Here is a 25,870-nt window from a genome sequence, read left to right as displayed (position 1 = left end):
ACCGTCCAGCTACCAGGGACAGTACAGGGGAGGCTTTCGGGGCCAATACAGAGGAGGGCAATTCCCTAGGAATAGAGGAAAATTTCAAAGCCCCAAAACCCCTACAACCAAGCAGTGACTCAGATGTCACTCACCCCCTCCACACAACACCAGTGGGGGGAAGAATAGGTCATTATTACAAAGCATGGGAGGAAATAACTACAGACACTTGGGTCTTAGCAATTATCCAACATGGTTATTGCATAGAATTCCTACAATTCCCTCCAAACATACCACCAAAAGCACAGAAATTGTCAAAACAACATTCCGACCTTCTGGAAATAGAAGTTCAAGCACTATTGCAAAAGAATGCAATCGAATTAGTACCAATCACACAAACAAACACAGTAGTCTATTCACTGTACTTCTTAATACCAAAAAAGGACAAAACACTGAGACCAATCCTAGACCTCAGAATACTAAACACCTACATCAAATCAGACCACTTTCACATGGTCACGCTACAAGAGGTGTTACCATTGCTAAAACTACAGGACTACATGACAACCTTAGACCTCAAGGACGTGTATTTCCATATACCAATACATCCATCTCACAGAAAATACCTACGGTTCGTATTCAAAGGAATACATTACCAATTCAAAGTATTGCCTTTTGGTTTAACAACCGCACCAAGAGTCTTTACAAAATGTCTAGCAGTAGTGGCTGCACACATCAGAAGGAAGCAAATACATGTATTCCCGTATCTAGACGATTGGCTAATCAAAACCAATTCACTAACAAAGTGCTTACAACACACAAATCAAATCATACAAACCCTCTACAAACTAGGTTTCACCGTCAACTTTGCAAAATCCAACATTTTGCCGTGCAAAGTACAACAATACCTGGGAGCCATAATAGACACAACAAGAGGAGTAGCCACTCCAAGTCCACAAAGAATTCAAAATTTCAACAAGATCATACAACGCATGTATCCAACACAAACAATACAAGCAAAGATGATATTACAACTCCTAGGCATGATGTCTTCATGCATAGCCATTGTCCCGAACGCAAGACTACACATGAGGCCCTTACAACAGTGCCTAGCATCACAATGGTCACAAGCACAGGGTCACCTTCTAGATCTGGTGTTGATAGACCGCCAAACTTACCTCTCGCTTCTATGGTGGAACAGTATAAATTTAAACAAAGGGCGGCCATTCCAAGACCCAGTGCCACAATACGTAATAACAACAGATGCTTCCATGACAGGGTGGGGAGCACACCTCGATCAACACAGCATACAAGGACAATGGAACGTACATCAAACAAAACTGCATATAAATCACCTAGAAATGCTAGCAGTTTTTCACACATTGCGGGCTTTCCAACCAATTATAACTCACAAATACATTCTTGTCAAAACAGACAACATGACAACTATGTATTATCTAAACAAACAGGGGGGGACACACTCAACGCAGTTGAGTCTTCTAGCACAGAAAATATGGCGATGGGCAATTCACAACCACATTCGCCTAATAGCGCAGTTTATTCCAGGGATCCAGAATCAACTTGCAGACAATCTCTCTCGAGATCACCAACAAGTCCACGAATGGGAAATTCACCCCCAAGTTCTAAACACTTACTTCAGACTCTGGGGAACACCTCAAATAGACTTGTTTGCAACAAGAGAGAACGCAAAATGCCAAAACTTCGCATCCAGATACCCACACAGGCAGTCCCAAGGCAATGCCCTATGGATGAACTGGTCAGGGATATTTGCCTACGCTTTTCCTCCTCTCCCTCTCCTTCCTTATCTGTTAAACAAATTGAGTCAAAACAAACTCAAACTCATTTTAATAGCACCAACTTGGGCAAGGCAACCCTGGTACACAACACTGCTAGACCTATCAGTAGTACCCCACATCAAATTGCCCAACAGGCCGGATCTGTTAACACAACACAACCGACAGATCAGACATCCAGATCCAGCATCGCTGAATCTAGCAATCTGGCTCCTGAAATCCTAGAATTCGGACACTTACAACTTACCCAAGAATGTATGGAAGTCATAAAGCAAGCCAGAAGGCCGTCCACTAGGCACTGCTATGCAAGTAAATGGAAGAGGTTTGTCTGTTACTGCCATCATAATCAGATCCTACCTATACACGCAACTCCAAAGGATGTAGTGGGTTACTTGCTTCACTTACAGAAATCTAGCCTAGCCTTCTCTTCCATTAAAATACACCTTGCGGCAATATCTGCATACCTGCAGATTACCTATTCAACTTCCCTATATAGGATACCAGTCATTAAAGCATTCATGGAAGGGCTTAAAAGAATTATACCACCAAGAACACCACCTGTTCCTTCATGGAACTTAAATGTTGTCTTAACAAGACTCATGGGTCCACCTTTTGAACCCATGCACTCTTGCGAAATACAGTTCCTCACCTGGAAGGTTGCATTTCTCATCGCCATTACATCTCTAAGAAGAGTAAGCGAAATTCAGGCGTTTACAATACAAGAACCTTTTATACAACTACACAAAAATAAAGTCGTCCTAAGGACTAATCCTAAATTTTTACCAAAGGTTATTTCACCGTTCCACCTAAATCAAACAGTGGAACTACCAGTGTTCTTCCCACAGCCAGATTCCGTAGCTGAGAGGGCACTACATACATTAGATGTCAAAAGAGCATTAATGTACTACATTGACAGAACGAAAAACATCAGAAAGACTAAACAACTATTTATTGCATTCCAAAAACCTCATGCAGGAAACCCAATATCAAAACAAGGTATAGCCAGATGGATAGTTAAATGCATCCAAATCTGCTACCTTAAAGCAAAACGACAACTGCCCATTACACCAAGGGCACACTCAACCAGAAAAAAAGGTGCTACCATGGCCTTTCTAGGAAACATCCCAATGCAAGAAATATGTCAGGCAGCCACATGGTCTACGCCACACACGTTCACCAAGCACTACTGTGTAGACGTGCTATCCGCACAGCAAGCCACAGTAGGTCAAGCCGTGTTAAGAACGTTATTTCAAACCACTTCCATTCCTACAGGCTGAACCACCGCTTTTGGGGAGATAACTGCTTACTAGTCTATGCAGAACATGTGTATCTACAGCGACAGATGCCATCGAACTGAAAATGTCACTTACCCAGTGTACATCTGTTCGTGGCATCAGTCGCTGGAGATTCACATGTGCCCACCCACCTCCCCGGGAGCCTGTAGCAATTAGGAAGTTAGCTTCAACTTTGTATCTTTGTATATATATTATTTTAGCCTTAAATAGGTACATACTTAGTCACTCCATTGCATGGGCACTATTACTACAATACAACTCCTACCTCACCCTCTGCGGGGAAAACAATCGAAGATGGAGTCGACGCCCATGCGCAATGGAGACAGAAGGAGGAGTCACTCGGTCCCGTGACTCGAAAGACTTCTTCGAAGAAAAACAACTTGTAACACTCCGACCCAACACCAGATGGCGAGCTATGCAGAACATGTGAATCTCCAGCGACTGATGCCACGAACAGATGTACACTGGGTAAGTGACATTTTCATTTTATACCACTATTTTAAATGAAACGTTATATATAATTCATTTTTTTTTTTTTATTGCATTAAATACCTAAAAACGTATATTCTTATCTTTGGTATTAAGTTCCACAATATCCTTGATATCACAATATTCTGGCTACGATATTTGTGACCCATGATATTTTTGATTCAATCTTTTCGTAAAACACTTCACAGAGATCATCTGTTTGAACATTTTCTATACCAGAGACATAAGAATCTTGAATGGACAAAAGATTAACTTCCACCAAATGGAAAATGTGGTAAACCAGACAAGCTAGAGGCCTCAGTCTGATGCTCATGGAAGATTCACACACCTCTCCGTTCATTAAATTTTTTACCTCCAGACTTATGCTTCTTGTGTTCCATTATCTGGGCCAGGAAAGCTGGCTATGCTCTTGAATCCACGGAACATGCCCCCCTGTTAGTTGACCTGTTTGTATTGGTTCCACCCCATTTACCATATGGTTCTATACAGTCCTGAGTATGATCCAATTAGCGGAATGTAGATGTCATGCCTTAAGTGTAAAGCTGTCCCTGAATAATGCATTCTGTGATAATATTGTCACTGAAGCTATACCATATTAGGCTCATGCATAGTGTCTGAACCAGTGATGATATTATTGGTCAAGATTCAGAACTTGGATCTCCCATATTATAAATGTGTAACTCTACCTCTAGTGCTAGTCAAAAGGGGCATAGTCTCCAAGTTCATTAGGCAGGCTTCTCACTGGTACACTGGTTGGGCTCTCAATATTTCTTGTGGCAACGACGAAGAAGAAAACTACAGGAAGACTGCTCCTCGTACAGTACCACCCATAAGGTGTGTGAGCTGAATATAAACCACTTATATGTACAATATTGTACCTGATGAGAAATAGGGACAGTAAGTTTGGGAGTCATGATTAGATGTACACACAGAGGCAGATAGGGATAAACTATCAGACCGAGAAATGCTTTTACTAAAAGTGGAGTAAAGTATCCCTGATAATAGGGTAATTTATGGTGCCACAAGTGATGAACAATGATGCATCGGAGGTGCCATTGTTGTCACTGTTGTGTGTGTGTGTGCGTCTGAGTGTGTGTGTTTCTACATATAAAATATAAAAAAGAATCTGCCCTGTGAGTGAAGCATCTTGCACTACTGCCCATTGCTAGCGTCAGCGCTGGTGATGCCCAGTGCAAAAATCTTTTTTGCCTCTCCTCACCCCAATATGACCACCTTCTCCATGAATTCCCTCATTACCACTCTCTTAACAGTGCACCTCATATCTCTATAGCCTCTCTTTGACATACATTTCATTTTTAGGTTAAGCATACCGGCATGCAAGGGCTGCTTTTTTCGACCTGTTGTTATCTAGTCTGTGGGCTTTAACCACACCCATCTCACGCCCATCACTTTCTTTCGCACCTTGGACTGCCTTTCAAAATTGCCTTGACTTCAAACGGAAATGCTTTATAATTGTCCCGCCTTGAGGCTGCTTTGTTACAGCCTTGGAGACTGACCCTATTACATGGATTATTGCACAATCAGCAAGATACCTTGGTGTGGCCCACTATTTTTTTCTTTTGCCTTGCCGTTTTTCACTGCGTGGTCGTATGTTGTTTCTTCCTCTTCCTTGTTTTGGGCAAAACGCTGTTTCTTTTTTATTTATTTCACATTCATTTCATAGTTTTTTTAAAAGGTTCATAGATTGTGAACACAATCGGAGATGCACTTTCCATGAGTATGTGAATTTTCATATAGCGCAAACTCAATCAGAGGTGCGCTTTACATAACAGTGAAGTTTCATATAGCGCAAACTCGATCTAAGATGCGCTTTACATGACTACCACAGGTCTAGCAATTGCAAATATACTACTGGAGCAGTTACAACAGTAAAAAACACAGAAATCCTCAATGCGGCTATCCCAGCACAGCGTGAGAGCCGATACTACGATATCCACTGCTCTCAGGAAAACCAGTCCCATAATGCTTTGCAGGCATTTCTTTTTCAAAACATTTTTGCTCATAACTCAGCCTCTGGTGGTTCTAGGACAATAGGACCACCACCAAAACGTTCAGCACACACACTCTTTCTTTCTAGGGCATGTCTGCGTCACCATATTAGGTTGGGGGGGGCCCAAAATAGTAACCTTTCCCACCATTCAATGTCTTTTAAACCTTTCTCATGGCTGGAACTATTGTTTTACAGCTGATAGCAGTTTGTATTTTAAGGGCCTTCAATGTAATAGTATTGCAGTAGGCCTGCTAGGCCTCAAAATGTGTAAGACACTATGGGCCACATGTACGAAGATCCGGTTTTGCGACTCGCAATTTGCGAGTCACAAAACCGGATTTACAACAGTGTCAATGACACTGTCTGCGATTCGCAGTGGGGTCGCAAATGACCTTCCTCATGAATATTCATGAGGTAGGTCGTAATTTGCGAACCCATTGGGAATGGCAGCACCCACAGGGATGGTGGCCTGCTGGTGTCAGCAGACCACCATGTCTGTGACTGCTTTTAAATAAAGCAGTTTTTTTTTTTTTTAAATGCAGCCCATTTTCCTTAAACGGAATGCATTTCGAAAAAAAAAAAGTTTTCTTTTCATTATTTCAGAGCAGGCAGTGGTCCTTGGGACCACTGCGTGCTCTGAAAACATGTTTTTGCATGCATTCACAAAGGGGAATGGGGCCAATTGGGACCCCTTTCCTTTTGCGAATGGGTTAGCACCAATTTGAAATTGGTGCTAACTGCGATTGTTTTGTGACCGCATTCGCAGTCGCAAAACAATCATACATACCATTCAGATTTGGTATTAGGAAGGGATGCCCTTGTCACGCCCCTTCCTAATACCGAATCACAAAGCCCAAACTCCGATTCGGTAATAAGTTACCGAATCGCAGTTTGGGGTCTGTACATCCCAAAAAGCATCTTTCTAGTCGCAAATGGGCTGATTCACAGAACCGGCCCGTTTGCGACTAGAAAAATGCTTCATACATCTGGCCCGATGTCCTCTAGGGGCTACATATATAATTATACTGCATTATTTTCTGAGAGTTTGTTTTGATATTGTTAGGCCCTTTAGGGGATGGATATATGGTTAGATGACCATATTTCTTTCAAATGCTATTTTTATTATGGTTGTCCTCTAGGGGCTGTTCTGAGCATTACAGTCAAGATATTTCAATATCTGCTGCACTCGGGGGAGCTCGCCCCATAATTTTTTGTGGGCATTTCTTTTTCAAAGCATTTTTGCCCGTAACTCAGCCTGTAACGTTCAGCACGACACACTCTTTCTGTCTAAGTCATCTTTGGGTCCCTACCCTAGGTTGGGTGAGGACCCCAAAATAGTAACCTCTCTGGCCATTTATTGCCTTTTTAAGCCTTCTCATCGCTGGAAGGTTTGTTTTTTTACAGCTGAGAGTACTTAAGACACTACAATATTCGCTGCACTCAGAAACTCGCCCCATAAAGTTTTGCGGGCCATACCTTTGTACAAAACATTTTTGCCCATAACTCACTGCACAATGTGCTCTTTCTGTCCAGGTCATCTCTGGGTCCCCACACTAGATTGTGGGCACCCCAAAATAATAATATGAAACAACACAATAAATAATGGTAATATTTTCATTTTTTGCTGCAGACAGAGGAAGAAGGTAAATGGAAGTGCTTTAGTTATATGCAGGGCCACTAGAGTTTTGTGGCATAGAGGACCAAATTATGCGGCAGGGTTGACCAATATATATGGAAAGAAAAGTCCAGTTATGCATTTACACACAAATAGCCGTAGCTCAAGCAAATGCAAGACCTATTGCATAGCAAACGCTTGTTTTATAGTACTAATCATAGTTCACTTCTGTGATCCGCATGGAACACATTCTTTGCAGAAGACTTTATAATCAGCCAAAACTGCCATGAGACAAAATTCCAATCTCTCACCACTGGGGACCTTAATCACCAGAGTTATCTTGACATTATTGTTGCCTAAAAACTGCTGGATGCTTAAGGAAGTTCACATGCTTTCAAACCAAAAGATGTTTTCAAACACAGTACCCCCCCCCCCCCACCAAAGTCAGTGACAGGCACGACTGCACTGGTTGCACCGTCCTAAAGCCGGCCCTGCTACTGCCATTGCTTTACTTATTCTGAATGCAAAGAAGCTTACACTCCATCTGATTGTGTTGTACTGAGTGTAAGCAGAGCTTGTCTGCTGCTCCCAATATTGCTGGCCTGGATTGAGAGATGTCATATCAAGTTGTATGTATGCTGTCAGAAGAAACACATCAAAAAAGTGTAATAGTGCAAGACTGTCCTGGGTTGATAAAAGCAGACTTACAAAGTGAACAGTTTGTGAATGTGTGTGTATTTGTGTACTAATTGCTTTATAACCCCACCGTCATGTTGTGATGTGACTGATGTATGAATCAGTTGCATCACAAAATGCCCATTTACAGGAATTGAAAATACTCCTACCTCATTAGAATTTATAAGAGATCCTTTTTGCAACTCTCTTAAAATGGCTGTAAGTACAGACCTCTGTCCCTGCTTTCACATTAACTGAATTGTCTTTTATTTTCCTTTACATAGCAGTGGCTGCTATTAAAAGTAAAAATAAAAGTGAATGACATTGACCACTGTCTGCTTCTTTCAGTGCTATTCCCTGCCCCCCGCAGGTACAGCTTCTACTTTTAAAATGAGGCACTCAGGGGCATATTTAGGAAAAGTGGTGATGCAATGTGTGCAGCGCCACTTCTCTTGCGCCCTTCATCGCCCCTCTACCGCCACTATGTGTGCACCGTATTTAAAATACGTGGTAGGGGGCAATAGCGTCATGTTTCATGACGCTATTGATGTACTCTGCAAAAGTAGTGCCAAAATATTCGTGCTAGTCCTGCAGAGAACATAGGGGGCCATTATAAATAATGGAAGCACCCTTTTAACGCCTGCTCTGAGCAGGAGTTAAAAGTGCCGTAAAAAATGACGCAAGGAAATCTGTTAGATTTCCTTGAGACATTTTTTCAGGCCCCCTAACATCGGAACGCCCCTTTTACATACATTATGCCTGGCAAAATTCAAAAGGAATCACATGTAGTTTTCTGAGTATTTTTGAAATTCTTCATTGATAACTCAAAACATATTTCAATCCTATGTGGTCAAAATGTTATGCTACTTAGTGGTCCAGGCACATTTTTAAGTTGAAATGTGATCTATTGAACTATATTTCGAGTTATCAGTCAATGATTTAAAAACATACGGAGTGAAGGTTATAAGTGAATCTCTTTGGTTTCTAAATGCCAAACAGTATGAAACAACTGGATTTATAAACATTGGTCCACTATTGGCGATTTATTAAATCAGAATATGCTTACCATTCTCACAGGTTTTCTATAAGGTTATTTCATAAGCAAATGTCCCTGAAAACGAATCATGTGAAGTATGATATGCAGTACCAAACTAGAATTCACATAGAAATGATATACCCAAGAGACATGTATTAAAGAAATCAGGAGAACTATGCTGTGATTCTAGTATTTCACTCACGGGCGGTCTCCGTTTGGCTTAGGTGTATCAAGGAGGCTTGACATTACTGTTGCTAACCTTTCCATCTCTTGTGCAGCGCACAAATCCCAGCACAGTCCTGAAACGGGCAGCCTCTGCCAAGAGCACACTGAAGCGGGTACCGTCCGTGGTGGTTATCGAGAAAGGAAGGGTGCTACAGAAGCGGAAGGTAGGTATCCCCTCTGCAGCCTTATAACATAACCATCTAAACTCGTCACGAAAAACAATTCTAACAGAGCATCTTAAATTATTAATAGTTACAAAGTATGCCTGCTGCCATTTATGTCAGTTATTCATGTGATTAAACAGTTTGTTGTTACCCTCACCAGCAATAACAACGACATTTACACATTCTAAAGATGTGTTCTATAATATTGAGATATATCTGAACGATGATACCTTATGAAAGGTAGTAAAACTAATATCTGCCTTAGAAAGCTACATAGAATCGACATAAAATTTGAAGTGAATAGTCTAAGTGGTTGCCAGGGCATCAGGGAGGGGATATGGACCATGTGGTTGTGGGGATGGTCTTCTAGGAAACCCTTTGGCTTCACAGAAGCATAAATCACCACTTGTTCACATCTGCCTGGTCATTCAGTCAGGGCTGGTGGTGAGGGATAATGCAGCTGTGTTTGACTCTATTTCCCTCTCCTCATGAGAAAACTGATTGCAGTCGCGCAAGAGGAAAAAGACCTAAACAAAATGGTAGAATCCTTTGTTTATAAAAATCTTTGATGTGTTAAAAAACACAGCTTTACATTTTTTAGCAATGTAGAAGAGATTTTTGGCTTTAAGAGACTAACAGAGCACAATATTTGCTTTTACGTCTAAGGCTTTGGTTGTCTCTGGAGGAGATGAAAACCGGTTTTTGTCATAAACTATATTGTTTGAGAAAATGTGTAAGACATTCATAGGTCTGAAAAAAAGGTTGGTCTCAGAGTTTTAGAGAATGCTTTAGTCACTACCTACCCATCCCGCTCACTGGTCTCATGCTGTTGAACGGCGCTCTGAGCTCAAAATGAAATGTTCTAATTAACACGGGGAACCCATTGGAATGAGCTGGAGCTCCTCTAACATCTGTAGAACAGCGAAACTCATTGAAAAGCGATGTCTGTCACGGGGAATAAGCAGTTTGTAAAAGTCTGTAATAAGATGGCAATGGGGCACCTTATACTGAACTTGCGTATTCGACATTTAATAATACCACACCGACTGAATAAAAAAAAAATCATAACTTGACATGCAAGATCGAGACCTTTGGGGCCAATGATAATCTTATTAAACAGTATTTATTTACGCAACTGGTGTCTGCACTCATAATGCAGTCAATCTGATTGATATGGTATCCCTCTCTGTTGGGATCTTAGTACTAAATACTGCTTAATTATTTCATGCAGATGCTCTCCCTGGGTTACTGTTAACAGGAAAAAATAAGACTGTAAACAAAAATATTCTGGTCCTATGCTTTAGCGTTCAGCTTCGCCCTCCCGTCCAGCTTTAGCGATGCCTTTTCACATTAGTGCCATGAGGGTTGTAGGACTCCAGAGCTGCAGTTTGATATTTCTTACCTTTGCCCCATAGCAGTGGGCTCTGGAAATCCATCTCACTCTCTTCATCAGTATGAATCAAACAGGAAATATATCCATTAGTTTAGATCATACATTCCCTCATCTTCTAGAAGATGATGAATGAAACTCTTCAGTCACGTGGGCTCTCAAACAAATCCCTTACTTGTGGCCACAATATCACGACCTTCTTCTGCAGCTGATGCACCAAGAGGGAAGCACGCTGGACCTGTATGAACTTGCTAGATTATAATTCTCTGTGGCTTGTCTGATACAGGTTTGAACGGAACTTCCTGGCAACCTGCTTCCTTTTCGACTGGTAACAGAATGCATGCACTGTATCCCTTCTCAGCCCTCCCAGTGCTCACTGGCAACGTCATCTGCGTGTTTGGGTAGAGTCAACATTGCAGCATGATGCTGGTTGCTTTCTCGAGGGCCTGCTCTGTTTGCTTTTCGGATTTAGAGTCCTTGGCCAACTACAGAAACAGCTAATAAGCTCAGGGGAGGAGAAATGTTTCTTTCCCTTCAAGAAGTAAATGGTCTCTATGCAACTTGGTCATCTTAAAACCTTGATTTCTGAGAAGGCTTCTGACCGTCTTAATCCTGCAACAATATTGAGGGAATGTGGCAGCTAGGACGTACCACATGAGATCCCGGAACAAAAATTAAGGATTTTATAAATTTACAGTTATAACAAGGACTATTAAAACCTTACCTGTCCTCTTTATATTTTTGTTGCCTTACATAAATTGAAATGCTGTTTATGCTACATCTAAAAAATCAGTCTTCATCTGATGAGTCAGTGAGAGGATTTGCGTTGACAGTGTGTTGTCTCTATTTGCCTTGAGAAAACCACCACCAAAGTGTTAACACATTAGTAAAAGCATTATCACAGCTTATAGCACTGAGTGGTTTGAACTGGTTACCCAGAAGAGATTGTTCCGTATGGGTATTATGATGTCTAGACTGTACGTCCTCTTACGTCCTATGATCATCTCTTGTGTGAAAGTTAAATAGAAAATCAATTTTCTGTCTGTTTACTTTGTGGTCATAATGCTGTGAGAAAGAACATAAACTCCATATATTGTATCAGAAGACACTGAAGCGGGATTTTGATTGCATTAAGCATGAAGTGTTTTCCTAGACATACATTGCAGAGAATGCCACAAGGGGCAACATACATAGATTATTACAATTTAAATACATTCTTCTATAAACCAGATATTTAACTTAACAGAGTTCATTACACTGCCTTAATTTTGTTAGGGAGGGCGTTGAAAAGGAGGGAAAACAATGAGAACAATAATCAAGATGGATCTTCAGACTAGGAAAGGAGGCGAGCATTAACCGCGTGATTAAACAATCAGAGTTAAAAATAATCTCAATTGTGGCCAGAAATTGTATTTCAAGAATGAGCAGCTGATTGAAAACTCATGAAATCCATCAAATATACACTAATCACTTAAATGAACAGCCACATTAGCTGTGTAATAAGTTGCAAAAACATTAAAAAGTCTCTAGATTTGTGAGTAAGAAATGCCTCTTCTGCTCATCTGCTTACTAAACCTTCTAAAGTACCCGGTGTCAGTTCCACAGCGAGGAGACACGCATGAAAGACAGAGGGTGACACTGTGACTAGCAAGACCACGTTACACACCGTGCTTCTCAGTTACCAGTCTTAACAATGGTATGCCTCAATGTACTTTGGGCCTAAGCCCCACTTCCTGCTAGCACCCGAACATATCATAGTACATTACAGACAAGACATCTCAGCACTGCAAAACATGTTGAGCTCCCGGTTGTCAGGAGGAAACGATGAAAATGCGACCAAGTACAAACATACTTGTTCTTGAGTGTATATGTTAGATGGTATTTAGGTCTGTAACTGTGAAATAATATAACTTGAAGTCATATTTGTAATCACAGTTTGCATTGATCTTGTCAATGTGGAATACCATTCCATAAAAAGCTTTGGCAAAGCAAATCCGTCTGGTGTTGTCGGACAGCCTTTTGGCTTTTCCACTTGTAGCTTTCTTTAGTGGAAGCTTTTTCATATAAACACACACATTATTACAGCAATCCCTGCACTGAAGGGGACTTTTTTGTGTGTAGATGTTCACCTTGTGAAAGAGCAGAATACTATCGCTAACAGTGAAGTTAGCCAATGGCTGAAGTGTGCTGCGCGATTAGGGGATGTATGCTGTAGTGGGCAGAATTAAAATGGGAATGGCACAACAACAGGCAAACATTTTAAGAGGGCCGGCTGAAAACCCATGCAAGCATATTATACATATAACTCTAGTGCAGTCACAAGGACCCTACCTAAAGGCTGCTTTTGTCTCAGTGGTTTATATTGGTTCCAACACATGCCTTTTATTACTATATTTCTGTTGCTTTGTTGCCCTCATTTGTGTGTGCAGTTTAACAACCATTTGACCTATGACACTGCACACCTGTATTGCCTTTCATCAAGTCAACAAAGATGTGGTTCCAAGAGCCTATTGCAGATACCCTGTGCCCCCTGAGCATGCCAGCCTGACACATTATGGAAGTTCTGTCTTACTTTCAGTTGTGTCTTAACGTTACCCATTCTGCCCTGTCTCATTCTCTTTTTTGTCTTCCAGGAATGGGAGATGAAGGCTTCTGCATAGTCTTCTCTGCTCATCATCTGAAGCCGTCAGCGTCCAGGAGCAGCGTTAACACTCCAGGCCTGTTTAATGAATGAACATCTGCATGTGAACCACGCAGAAATCCATTTACAGTCCAATGTAACTTCGTGCAGATCACCTGCTCTTCATCCGTCTTTGGACAATCCTGCAGCCTGCATACCGGGGCACCGCTTCTGCAGCATAATTATTTCGTGGGTGCAGGCACACCCCTTTAGTATGTGCCTTAAAGTGGAGGCCAGCGACTAGTTTAGTTTGGGCCTTGTGCAGGTGCTGGCACACTGATGTATGGGCCATGTGTGCTTACTGACAAATAATTTTTATGGTATGGACCACAAGCATTAGAAGGTTTATTTCTATTGCTGCCTCTACATACTAGATGGTGCTTCTCCTTATTCGAAGGAGCTGATGAAGATGATAAAATTTCACTATGTCTGTGGTACCAACATTTAGACTAATCCCTGACAACTATTCTAATTTTAAAATTGAATGTCTGGCTTCCGGTGATCTTGACTGTTGAATTCAGTAGAACACGCCTTATTAAGTCTATTTATTTCACTCAATCCCACTGCAGTATGTATACTAGTGACTAAAAGAGAGGCCAGTGCCAAGTTATCAATCAAGGTTTTTTAGTTATTGGTGAAGAAATATATCTTGTCCTCTAGTGGAAAGATGTTCAAGATGCTCGAGCTATTCATTATGCATGTGTCACAGAGTTCCCAAGACTTTAGCTCTCTTGGTTGCATGCCAAAACATACACGGCTAAAACATCTAAGCATACATTAGTATTACCCCCAAAAAGGTCAACCACATTTAAATTACTAAATCCAGCAATCCTCACTTCGCACCAACAAAAGGGCCAGGGAAATTTATACACTGATTTAGGTCCTAGCAAATTTGGAGGGCAAGTGCTTGACAAAGTCTGTGGGTGCAAGCGAAAAATAAGATATTTATGGTAGATATGTTGGTATTGGGGTCTGTTTTTTCATGCAATCTCTATTTCTTTGGTCTCTGTGTTTACATGTTTCCACTGTCCTTGCTAAAATTTGAGGCATCCTAGCCTGTCAATGCAGTGCTTCCAACCCTTAGACAGGGCAGAGGCAGTCAAATAACTGGCCAGAGAACATAACCCACTGCAAGGCCTTTTCTTTTAGTACTGCGGTAGTCAGTAGTTTTGGGCAATACCCAGTGCCTAATTTGAGCTGGCGGTTTCCAGTGCTCAGCACTGGCACATAACTGTCAACACTGGCACTTATGGCAGTCTGCCACACAGTGGCACTGTTTGTCTAATTTACAAATAAGCACAACAACAGTTGTTAATAATTTAATATACATAAAAAGGACTATGCACAACCCAAGGCATTGTTATAGCTTTGGAATAGTGCAAATTGTCCTATTTGTAGGAGTGTGGTGATTAGTAATTGTGTTGGTATTGACATTCACAACACTGGTAGGGGCAATGGGCGATGCAAGCTGCAGTGTCCCCCTGACCAGAGCCCTGGTACTTAATTTCTTTACAAATCAAGCACTGGCAGTATCTATGATGGGGATTGCCATTAGCCTGTGGTGTTCTAAAGCCACAAGTACTGGTGCACTCCAGTTTGAATAACTAAGTTAGCCCTTTTAGGCACCGACTCTTCAGAGCATCAATGACAAACAAGTAAGGCTTGTTCTGGGAGGTGGTTGTGGGTTAAAAGCTCAGAAACAGCATGACCCTGTAAATAACACAGTGATTTCAGTGGCTCATCATAGATATCACCTCTGAAGATTAGTGGGGTTATTTGTAGTATGATGACCAGTCCACGAGGCTAGCAAAGGCTATCCTGTGAGAGCAAAGCCCGACATAATTATGATCCTTGCATCCAGTCAGCAAAGTATTTTGTTTTTTAATGATAAACGTCCAAAGCAGGAGTTTATCCTTATGCACCTGATACACAGCAAGTTTTTTTTTTGGACAAGAGCCTTTGGGTTATCTCATTGTCTATGACCACTGTGCTTCGCAGAATGCTCCCGGCATGGGAAATATAGAGATGGCCACTAACCCTAAATAGGACCCAACATCTGTCACTGTAATCTGAAAGACCAGTGGTGGATGGTCGGTTGCAATATTCTGATGGCGGAGCCAGTGAAGGGTCAAGCTTCAGAAACCAAGAGCTACCTCTGAATCTAAATAGATTAAGGGAATCAAAGTTTTAGAAAGCAGGAGCACCATTAATTTTGGGGAGTGCTCCCCTTGGCCAAACTTTAAATAAACCTGTAGGACACAAGCACGCTATGCACAATAAGGGGAACACACTTGGCCTTGGGGAGCGGAGATATGACTCCCAATGACTTATATAACATTTATGCTCTGTCATTTTATAACATGGTGTCCTGTGGCCAATGTCACCCTAGCAAGAAATCTATGGGAATTCTCATGTCCTTGGATTTACTACAGTTGTTTACTTCCACACAGTCAAAAAGGCAAAGTTTTAGGCATAAAAAAACAATGTTGAAGAGTACCTCTAATGATAATTGCTGCTAATTAAAAAGGAGTGTGTGGTGAGCTAAACAAACACTGTGTATAGGTAGATATGATATGGCTGCCCTCTCCATAGTTTTCTGGTAGCTCTAGGAACAGGGTACAACATTGAATGTGCCTGTGTGCAGGAGTGCAGCGGACATAGTGTCACCAGCACCCAAGACGGTGAATGGCCCACTGCTACTTAATTATTACTGGCTTTTGCTACCCAACTATTGGGTCATTTTCCTTGGTTGCATTACCGCCACTGCTTTTCTGTCTGAGTTCCCTGCAAAGATATTCAAAACCAGCAATCACAAAAAGCCAGCCACTCAACATGCAACAGAGTTCCCACGAGGCCCCAACAATAGCTCAAGGTCATGATGGCAAGTTCACAAATAGTCACACTATCAATTTCCTGGGTCCACTGAGGTTTCAGCAGCCAGGGAATTTGGGGCCTGATTTATACTTTTTAAGCGCCGCATTTGAGTAATTTTTTGACGCAAAAGCGGCACAAACTTACAAAATATAATTTAATTTTGTATGTTTGCGCCGCTTTCACGTCAAAAAGTGGCACAAATGCGGCGCTAAAAAAGTATAAATATGGGCCTTGGTGTTCTTTCATAGTCACACTTCAGCAAATATACAACTGGTCCAGTGTTTTTAGAGGGGGTCTAGGTGCACCCAAAACAAATCCTTTTGGCAGTACCAAACTTTAAAGGTCTTTTATCTCTGAACTGTCCAGTCAAGTCAAAGAATTCTTGAGGACTACCCTGTGGACCGGGGCAGCGACAGAACCCACAGACTGAAGCAGTACATACTAGGATCACCGACCGTCTGCAAATTTAAACATGGCATCTATTGATCATTATGCCTAGAATTGTTATTGTAGATGATCTGGAAACAAGACGTCTGAAAGCTTGGGATGAAGTGAGAAAATGTCTGCGTACTTCTTGGGTATGAATTGATCACCTTGCAGTCCTGGAATGTGCTTCTTCAGCTCCTTGACATCTGATGTTTCTAGCTCTTTTTGGGGTGCTACCGGCCAGTGAGGGCGCAATACCCTTGTGGTTTCTAGGTGGTTCTCTATCCTGAGATGTCACCAACCAGGATTCCCTCAGCTGCACCTTGCTGTTCGACTTTTTAGTGTGAGCCTTTTGCTCTCCTCCCTTAATTGTAGGGGGGATATACACTTTAGATGCACTCCCAAACCAGTACATGGCCCTGCTGTGTAACTTCCAAGAGAATAATAGGCTCATCCAGTGGACTCACTCAGTCCACTGTGATGAAAATCAAAAGGCAAGCAATACAATTTAAACTGGGTAGGGAGGAACAACATTACATGCTTTAGTACAACTTGTGAGGAAGACAAAAAGTAATGGGTGAATGACTGAATTTTTCTCAACCACTGGTAATGTTCGCATTCCAGTCCAACATTTTTTTGCCTACTATACTGCTCTAAACAAAGACCAAGAAGTCCAGCCCAAACTCTCTAGATAGGTCCCCTCCAGAATGCAACCCGAGACGGCTTGGCCTATTTTGACCTCATCAGTGGTATGGCCTGAGTCATGTGGCATAATGTGTATGGGACCCACGATTCGGCATATCCATTGGGGTTAAGATGTCACACTGATGAAAACAAAAAAGTGATGGGTGGAATGTTTGAATTGATCTCAGCCACCAGTATTTCTCCAGTATTGAATCTTTCATTGACTCACATGCTTGCATCATTCCCCTTTTTTAAGCTGGGATTACCAACATTCCCAGAGCGGTACAACTACATTTCCTTTAAAAACAATGTATGTCACCTCATCTCCTAACATCATTTTTTCAGAATAATGTCTTATCATGCGTAGGAAGTTGTCTCCAGAGCTTCTAACTTATATGGTAAGAAAAGGTAGTTTGTGGATTATCCACACTGAGACTACGTTTACTTCTTGTACCCACAACACAAGCTGAAGGAGTATAACATTTGATGACGTTTTCTTCCAACACTCTGAATGTCTAAAAGGGCTGGCTACTTTAATGACTTTGGAATAAAAAGGCCTCTGAAATGGCCTCCTCAGACTAGGAGTACTCGCATAGTGCCACTCAGCAAGGTGAAACATCATCTAAGCATCACACTGAGAAGGATCTCCATCGCACAAAGGCCCATATTTATACTTTTTTACCGCCGCATTTGCGCCACTTTTTGACGCAAAAGTGGAGCAAACTTACAAAATACAACTGCATTGTCAGGAACAGATGGCAGTAACGGACACACATGAGGAGTGTCTTTGGTGTTCAGGCTCAGGCACCACTCCAAGTCATGTGAAGAAAGAGGCCTAATGCACCCAAAGACAATCCAGGACCATAAAGCAAAGCTTTACGTTGCTGAACATCAAAAGAAGTCACAGAACTCACATACGTCCTGCTCCAAGTCAAGGGCTTGGACCCGTTCCTGCTTTTAAGGCTGCTCCCACAACAGTTCTTCTTTGCAGTTGAAGTCAACCGGTAAGTCAAAGTCTAAATCGAAGAAGAAGCTTAAGAAGTCGAAGAGGGACTCAACTCCATCCCACAACACTCTGTCTAAATCTAAGTTGCGAGGGTATCAAATTGCCAATCGATTTCTCTCCTGATCCCTGACTGAGGAGCCAATTCTGCAAATGGTTCAGATGTGCCCTAAATTACCTGGGGCAATAGCAATGCTGTAGCAATTCAAGAGCTTTCAGGATGCCATGCTGCATATTTTTAGCACTCTTTTGGCTACCTCTGGTGCACCTTTCTAGGCCTGAAGGATCCACAGGGGCATCCATTTGGGTTATCCCTAGTGGGTCTGCCCTCTGAGCCTTCTGAGCTCTTCAAACCCACCTTGGGTTGTACACTGAGCCTAGTGCCAGCTCCTACTCCAGCTCTGAGACCTGTGCTGGTCTCTCTTTTGTTGATGTTGGTACTGACTTCACCAGCACCAGAAGGGAATTCATTGCTGACTCCAATGTCTGACCTCAAGCTCTGACTCCACTCTAGTGCTTCCAGTCCCCCTACAGTCTGTCTCTGATAATACACTGCCAGTGCCACGGAGCTGACCTCAGAGGTTTCGTCATCTTTTTCGTTCTGATCCTGACCAGCGTTTTCCACCACCTAGAGATGATAACAGTGATGAAGGGGATGATGTATCCCCACATTATGTTGGCAGTTTATACATGGACTTTCAGGAGGCCAGTGGTCTTGATACTTCTCCTGATACAGGGTTGATTTCATCCCTTGAAACCCCAATGAAAGCTTACTTTGCTGTTGTAATTAGACAAGCAGCTAAGGTCCTAGACCTAAAACCGTCTTCTGTTGAAGTAAAGACAAATATCCTAACTGAGGTTTTGCACCTTGTGAGCCCTTACTTCCATTTAGTGAAGCATAACTGACACTCTTACGGACACTCAGTCTAAGCCTTGCTCTTCTCATTGGTGAATAGGCAGTTGGCCAAATGCCGCAGACCAGCACGGGGAGACACAGATTTTCTTACACAGAACCCTGCTCCTGGATGTTTGGTGGTCGACTAATGCACTCCCTAGGACCCCTCCAAACATGAAGTCAAAAAGGATGGGCAGGATGCAGGCAAATATGTGAGAGGGGCTGGTCTGAATGCTGTTGATTTTTTGGGTCTAGCGGCTTGCATTAGTGTGGTGCTTCATCTCCATGTGTGGTGGCTGCTCATAGGCTTTTCTGGAGATATGCTGGCATATTTATAGAAACACCTTGTGATGGACCCGCTTTTGGTTACAAGTCTGATTCCTCCCTCGAATGATTTATGGAAAATAGAGCCACAGCACATTCATTGGGCCTTTCCACTCCTGCCAGACAGTGTCCTCATCAGTTTTGACCTTTCCAAGGCTCCCCACCCTACAAGTCACACCAGCACTTTTGTTACCCGGAACAGGGATCAAGTAGAGAGTTCACGCTTCACCAGGTACACCGTACTATCCAGTTCTCCTCCCTTCGGCATTAGCCCTGAAACTTGACCTTAGCCACCCACAGCTACCCTATAAGAGGTAGGGTCAAACATTTTCTTCAAGGGTTGCAATCTGTAACATCTGACAGATGAGTCCTCTATATCATCCAACTGAGCTATGCCCTTCCATTCCTATCTGACCCACTGCATTGTCCACCCATATCGGAGAAGCTTTCTGGGGAGCTCCTATCAATCTTATTTCAAAAGGGGCAGTAGAAAGAGTTCCAGACTCAGGCGTAGAGGCAGTATGTTACGCTGCTATTTCCTCATGACAAAGATGGTTGGAGGCCTTCATCTTATTGTAGATCGTCATCCTCCAAACACCTCCCTGAGGAAGGACAAATTAAAAATGTTCACACTGGCCCTGTTTTTGTCAGCCCTCGATCCAAGTGACCAGAGGATAGCCTTGGACCTGCAAGACATGGACTTTCTTGCACCCATCCGGCAGACCCACAGATGTTACCTGTGGTTCAAGGTTGGCCAGGACCATTTTCAGTTTGCTGTGCTCCCCTTTGGCCTTACCAGTGACCCTCAGGGTTCACAAAAGTTATGAGGATGGTCACCACCCATCTTTGGATGTAGGGTATACCAGTTTTCCCCTATCTCGACTGGCAGCTGTTGAAAGTATGATCACCACAATCAGTCATAGACTACCTTGAGATGATGGTGAACCTCTTGACATTGTTGGAGATCTCAATCAATGAATCAAAGCCACACCTGACTCCTTTGCAGAGACTTCCTTTTGAAGGAGCTGTTTTGAGCACAGTGCAGGTCAGGGCCTTTCCTCCTCAGGCACAAGAATCCAGGCTACGTGGGACATGATCCCAATATTTCAGTCTCAGTCGTAGATGTTGAGAGTGGCTCTGAGGTTTCTTGGCCTGTCAGTCTCATGCATCCTGTTTGTCTGCCAGGTGGCATATGTGGGTCCTGCACTGGTATCTGAATTCTCAGTGGGCTCAGCACCAAGGTAACCTGTTGGATGTCATTCAGGTTTTAAAGGAGACTGCACAAGATCTGCAGTGGTGGCTACACGTTCCAACCTGACCAGCAGCAGACTCCTCTCCCTTACCCACTCAGAGCTGACAGTAGTGATGGATGCATCACTGCTGGGTTGAGAAGGTTACCTAGAGAGGTGGAGAGCAGAAGGCTCTGGTCTTCAGCAGAAACCTCGCTCCACATCAATCTGTTGGAGATGCACGCCATTTGCCTAGTGCTGAAGACCTTCCTGCTATCCATCAAGGTAAGAATGGTGCAGGATCTCACTGGGCAACACCACCTCCATGTGGTACTGCAACAAGCAGAGCAGAGTGGGGTCCTGTGTGCAGAGGTGCTGTGCATCTGGAGTTGGCTGGATCATCAGGGTATCTCCCTGATAGTGAACTACCTGGAAGGATGTTTGAACGCCAGAGTGGACGAGTTCAGCCCACAAGACCGGCAGACCATAAATAGTAATTGCATGTCAAGATGGTGTTGGGCATTTTCTGACAGTAGGGAGAATCCTGTCTGGACCCTTTCGCCACAGTTGAGAACATGCAGTGTCAAAACGTCTGCTCTTTGGAGTTTGCAAGAAAGCTCTCTATGGGAAATGCATTCCAGACTCAAGTGGAACACAGGAATCCTGTACACCTTCCTGTCTCTACCTCTTCTCCTCTGAAGAAGATCAGGAATGACCGGGTACAAGTCATCCTAGTGGCTCCGGATTGAGCCAGGAGAGCATGGTACCTCGATCTTCTGGGCAGGACCATTTGTACTATGATCAGGCTACCGCTACGGAGATCATGTGTTGCAGCAGCAGGGCGGGGTTCTGCACCCAAACCTGCATGATCTACACCTCCATACAAGAAAACTGAATGTCAACAATTTATTTCGTTTGATCTACCACTCTACAGAGTCCATTTACGTTGGGCGCTAGGACAAATATATGGTGCCAGATGTAGCAAAGGTTTTTACCAATTGTGGGTCTATGGGAAAAAGTGTTCGTACACATGGCCCATGGCCTTTTGTTGGGTTCCGCCACACAGACCCCTTCTAAGCCAAACTGTCAAATGTTTTGCTGTTTGTTTTGTTTTTAACAAGCAAGGTCTTTCAGTGGGCACTATGAAAATGTATTTTTCAACTCGATCTGCCTTTTTTGCATTTGCCAGATCCACTGTCCTTTTTTAAATTATCTGATGAGGTTTATTAAAGGTCTGACGCACATGTTCCCTCCCAAACTGTTTGCGATACCACAGAAAGATTTTAATTTGGTCCTGACTTTCCTCGTGTGCATCCCATTTGACCCAATGCACAGCTGCTCATTGCATCTTCTGATTCTCAGGATTGTCGTTCTCTTTGCAATCACTTCAGCTCGTCTTCTGAGTGAGCTCCAAGCTCTCTTGGCACAGCCACTGTACACCACATTTTCCCCAGAAAAACTGGTGTTGAGGAGACCAGGCCTTTTTTTGCCAAAAGTCATGACTTCTTTTCAAGTTAAGCAATCCATTACTCTCCCAAAGTTCTTTACTGCACGGCTCCCCTTGAAAAAGGGGAAGAGATTCCATTAGCTGCCTCAAAAAGAGCCTTAAGCTTTTACATCAGCCGCATCAAAGACCATCAGGTGGATGATTAGCTTTTTGTGGGGTTCTCCAGGGCAAAGAAAGGTAAGGCCGTGCAGAAAAGTGCTTTGTCATGGTGAGTAGTCCTCTGCATTCAGATCTGCTAAGTATTGGCCAAGAAGCAACCTCAGGAAGGACTGAGAGCTCATTTTATCAGGGCCAAGGCTGCTCAGTGTGAGTACCCATTGAAGAAAATGAAGTAAATTATGGAAGGCCAAGCTTGAGACTGTTTCATGGTATGAAATTCATACCCAATAAATGAGTTATAGAGTATCTGTGAGACAAATGCAGAATTAGAGTCCAGTGAATTACCTTGGGTACTCATGGAGGGCATTGCCCTGTTGTATATTTATGCTTTCTACAAGAAAGGTTGAGTATTTCTTCTCTTATAATATTGAGGTGCTGATGTGGTAAGGAGCGTGAAAGGACTGATCTGATGAGATAAGCACTATAGAAGCCATGCTGATGCTGGGGCTCCAGTATCATCTGTAAATTTTGAATGAAGAACATCAGAGAATGCAATGTGGTTCACGCGTGCTCTGCTGCTAGAGAAAACAATTGTTAAGACCATCTCGATGATTGTGAATTTTGGCATGCAGATTATCACAGATTTCACCCCATCGTCTTTTCCTAAATATAATTGTACCAAACGATTAACATTAGAAAATATAATCCACCTTCTCACTATAACTCCACTTAAAAAACTTAAGAAAGTAGCGTTTCCCTCTCTTGCGCCCCATCTGATGAAATGCACCTTTGAGAAATATTTCCTCTATTGTTGCCCGAGCCTGCGCCGGGTAGTGGCTCTGAGATGCAGTGACCTAACAGCCAATAACTGCCTGTGCTAATCACTTCCACTTCTGGTATTTCCTGCAGACAGAGGTACAGCCAGTACCACTAACGACATAAAAGCATGTCATCTTTAACTAATGTTTACATGGCATGTACACACAGTGAACTGAGTGATCTAGGATAACCAGAGGTCCAGTCCTTAATTTCTAAAAGAATGTGTCTGACCCCCAAGGTTTTCCTCTGAAGCCCACCAGTGCTGCTGCCTAATGTTGAGGTTGCTGAATACCAAGTCTGTCTGGCCTTAATTCCACCTCATGCCTTTTACATTCACCACCATATTCTTCCTTCCTCTTTAACTCAGTCTTTCAGGATCTTTTTCATCACATTGTTCTCCCTTTTATCACTGTTGTTCCATCTATCTCTTGCTCCTCCTTTCCACCTTTGCTACATGTCTCTCTTGTTCTGGGTCAAAACTGTTGATGAAAAATAAGACCCGGTCCCGAAAGCACCGGAGAGGTCACTGTAGGCTAGAAAATAAATGAGGATTGCAAAGAAGTTAGGGCATGACAGAACAATAGGAATCAGGTTGCAACAGAGAAAGAGAAAGGTGTTGGGCATTTTAGTGAGAGGAAATATGCCCTACTAGAGACAAATGGATGCCTGAAAAAGAGAAAAGAATCCAGGCCTCACAGAGCTAGAAGAGAATTGGATAGCTCAGTGTCGATATTCAAAAAGGTAATTCTATTTCCAGTCTTTTGGATCGTTTATATGTCGAAAGTAGGGCTGAAAATCACCAGGTTCATCATTGGCGAAGGTCTACCATTTTCAGACTTAGGGCCAAGCGGGAACCGCCAGAAGACCGTACCGCGGTCAAAAGACCGCGGCGGTCATTCTGAGTTTCCCGCTGGGCTGGCGGGCGACCGCCAGAAGGCCGCCCGCCCGCCCGCCCAGCGGGAAACCCCCTTCCACGAGGATGCCGGCTCTGAATGGAGCCGGCGGAGTGGAAAGGGTGCGACGGGTGCAGTTGCACCCGTCGCGATTTTCAGTGTCTGCTATGCAGACACTGAAAATCTTTGTGGGGCCCTGTCAGGGGCCCCCTGCAGTGCCCATGCCATTGGCATGGGCACTGCAGGGGCCCCCAGGGGCCCCATGATACCCGTTCCCGCCAGCCAGGTTCTGGCGGTCAAAACCGCCAGAACCAGGCTGGCGGGAAGGGGGTCGGAATACCCATGGCGGCGCTGCCTGCAGCGCCGCCATGGAGGATTCTTCAGGCCAGGGGAAAACCGGCGGAAAACCGGCGGGAAACCGCCGGTTTCCCTTTTCTGACCGCGGCTTTACCGCCGCGGTCAGAATTGGCCTGGATGCACCGCCAGCCTGTTGGCGGTGCATCCGCGGTCCCTGGCCCTGGCGGTCTATGACCGCCAGGGTCGGAATGACCCCCTTATTCACTACTCTTGATATTCGGGTGGAGGTTTGAATTTAATGGCCCAGTGCAAAGATGAGCAGAAAAGAGCTTATAATGTAACGCTTCATTAAAAAATCCCATACGTGATGGTTTGTGGCTCACAACTGACGCTGTGTCTTATCAACATCTGTACCTGTCTCTGAAGGAAGATTGTCCCTCCTTGGTCTATTCTTCATTCTCTTTCCAAGAGTATCACTTTTTATCATTTTAATAATATTTCAAAACCAAGGAAGAAACTTTGTGAATTTATATTTAATATATTTTGTATGGTATTAATGTAAATCTGCACTTGCTTTGATTTTCTTTCTTTTTTTTTTACAAAATGTAATGCTAATTAAACTTTTTTTTAAAAAAAATATTTATGTTCTCCTTCCTAGCATACAGTTTGCCTTGTAATTATTATCACCAGGTTGAACAAGATACCTTGCAGACTTCCATTTGTCAGTAGTGCCTGTCACTTGACCTTGAAGACTTCTATTTTCCAGTACTGCTTGTCACTTGCTCAAAGGGTTAGCGTGTATTATGGCTATGGCTCTTCCCTGTCCTTCACAGACCTCACTCCCGATTCATGTTACTCATAGTCCTTACTCTTATTCTTGGTATCCAACACATGCTAAGCCCTTTAGAGGGCATTGTGGCTCTTGCCTCTCACATGCCTCATACCTAGCATTGGCTTGTCAGTCAAAGGACTCTCTCCCTTGATCTTAGCCTCTCCCTGCTCTTGGCTTTCACTGTAGGTAACCTTTTGCATCGCTTCCCCTTTCCCAGTCATAGCCCTATCCAAGCCCTTTGCATTAATCCAGTTTTAGGCTTCACTGTGCAGACGTCTGTCCAGGCCTTGGTCACAAACTCACAGAAAGGTTTCAATTACTCCTCCTTCTTGGCTCTCAACCACATGCCTCTCCCTTGCTTGTGCATTTCACAGTGATTGATGGGAGGATCCCCTACTCCTGTTTTTGTCCTTTGAATGTCACAAGTTTCTTTCCTACTGTTGTGTTTCACAGTTACAGCTCTATGCCCTGTTTGTAACATACCTGTGACATAAGTATTTCCCCTGCACCTGGCCTCTCCCCTCTTAGTCACCTCAGTGACCTGTCTCTTTGCATTGATGTGTTGGAAGTCATTTAGCGCAGGCCGAGCTAAGGAAAACATAATGCGGCACACAG

The 25,870-nt window shown here is 43.2% G+C and overlaps 1 protein-coding gene across 2 annotated transcripts in view; it reads left to right on the top strand.

Annotated features, from left to right (window-relative positions):
* The window catches only part of LOC138265868 (actin filament-associated protein 1-like 2), a 289,799-nt gene extending 264,716 nt beyond the window's left edge, over positions 1-25,083 (top strand). For both annotated transcript variants that reach the window (XM_069213982.1, XM_069213981.1), the window contains exons 16-17: positions 9,193-9,303; positions 13,327-25,083. In XM_069213982.1, coding sequence (XP_069070083.1) covers positions 9,193-9,303; positions 13,327-13,353 — 138 coding nt within the window. In that variant the 3' untranslated portion in view covers positions 13,354-25,083. The remainder of the gene's footprint in view (positions 1-9,192; positions 9,304-13,326) is intronic.
* The last annotated feature ends 787 nt before the right edge of the window (positions 25,084-25,870 follow it).

Source organism: Pleurodeles waltl, chromosome 11, assembly GCF_031143425.1.
Source record: "Pleurodeles waltl isolate 20211129_DDA chromosome 11, aPleWal1.hap1.20221129, whole genome shotgun sequence".
Classification (NCBI taxonomy): Eukaryota; Metazoa; Chordata; class Amphibia; order Caudata; family Salamandridae; genus Pleurodeles; species Pleurodeles waltl.
Note: the sequence above shows the minus strand (reverse complement) of the source record. Positions and strands in the feature narration are given on the sequence as shown.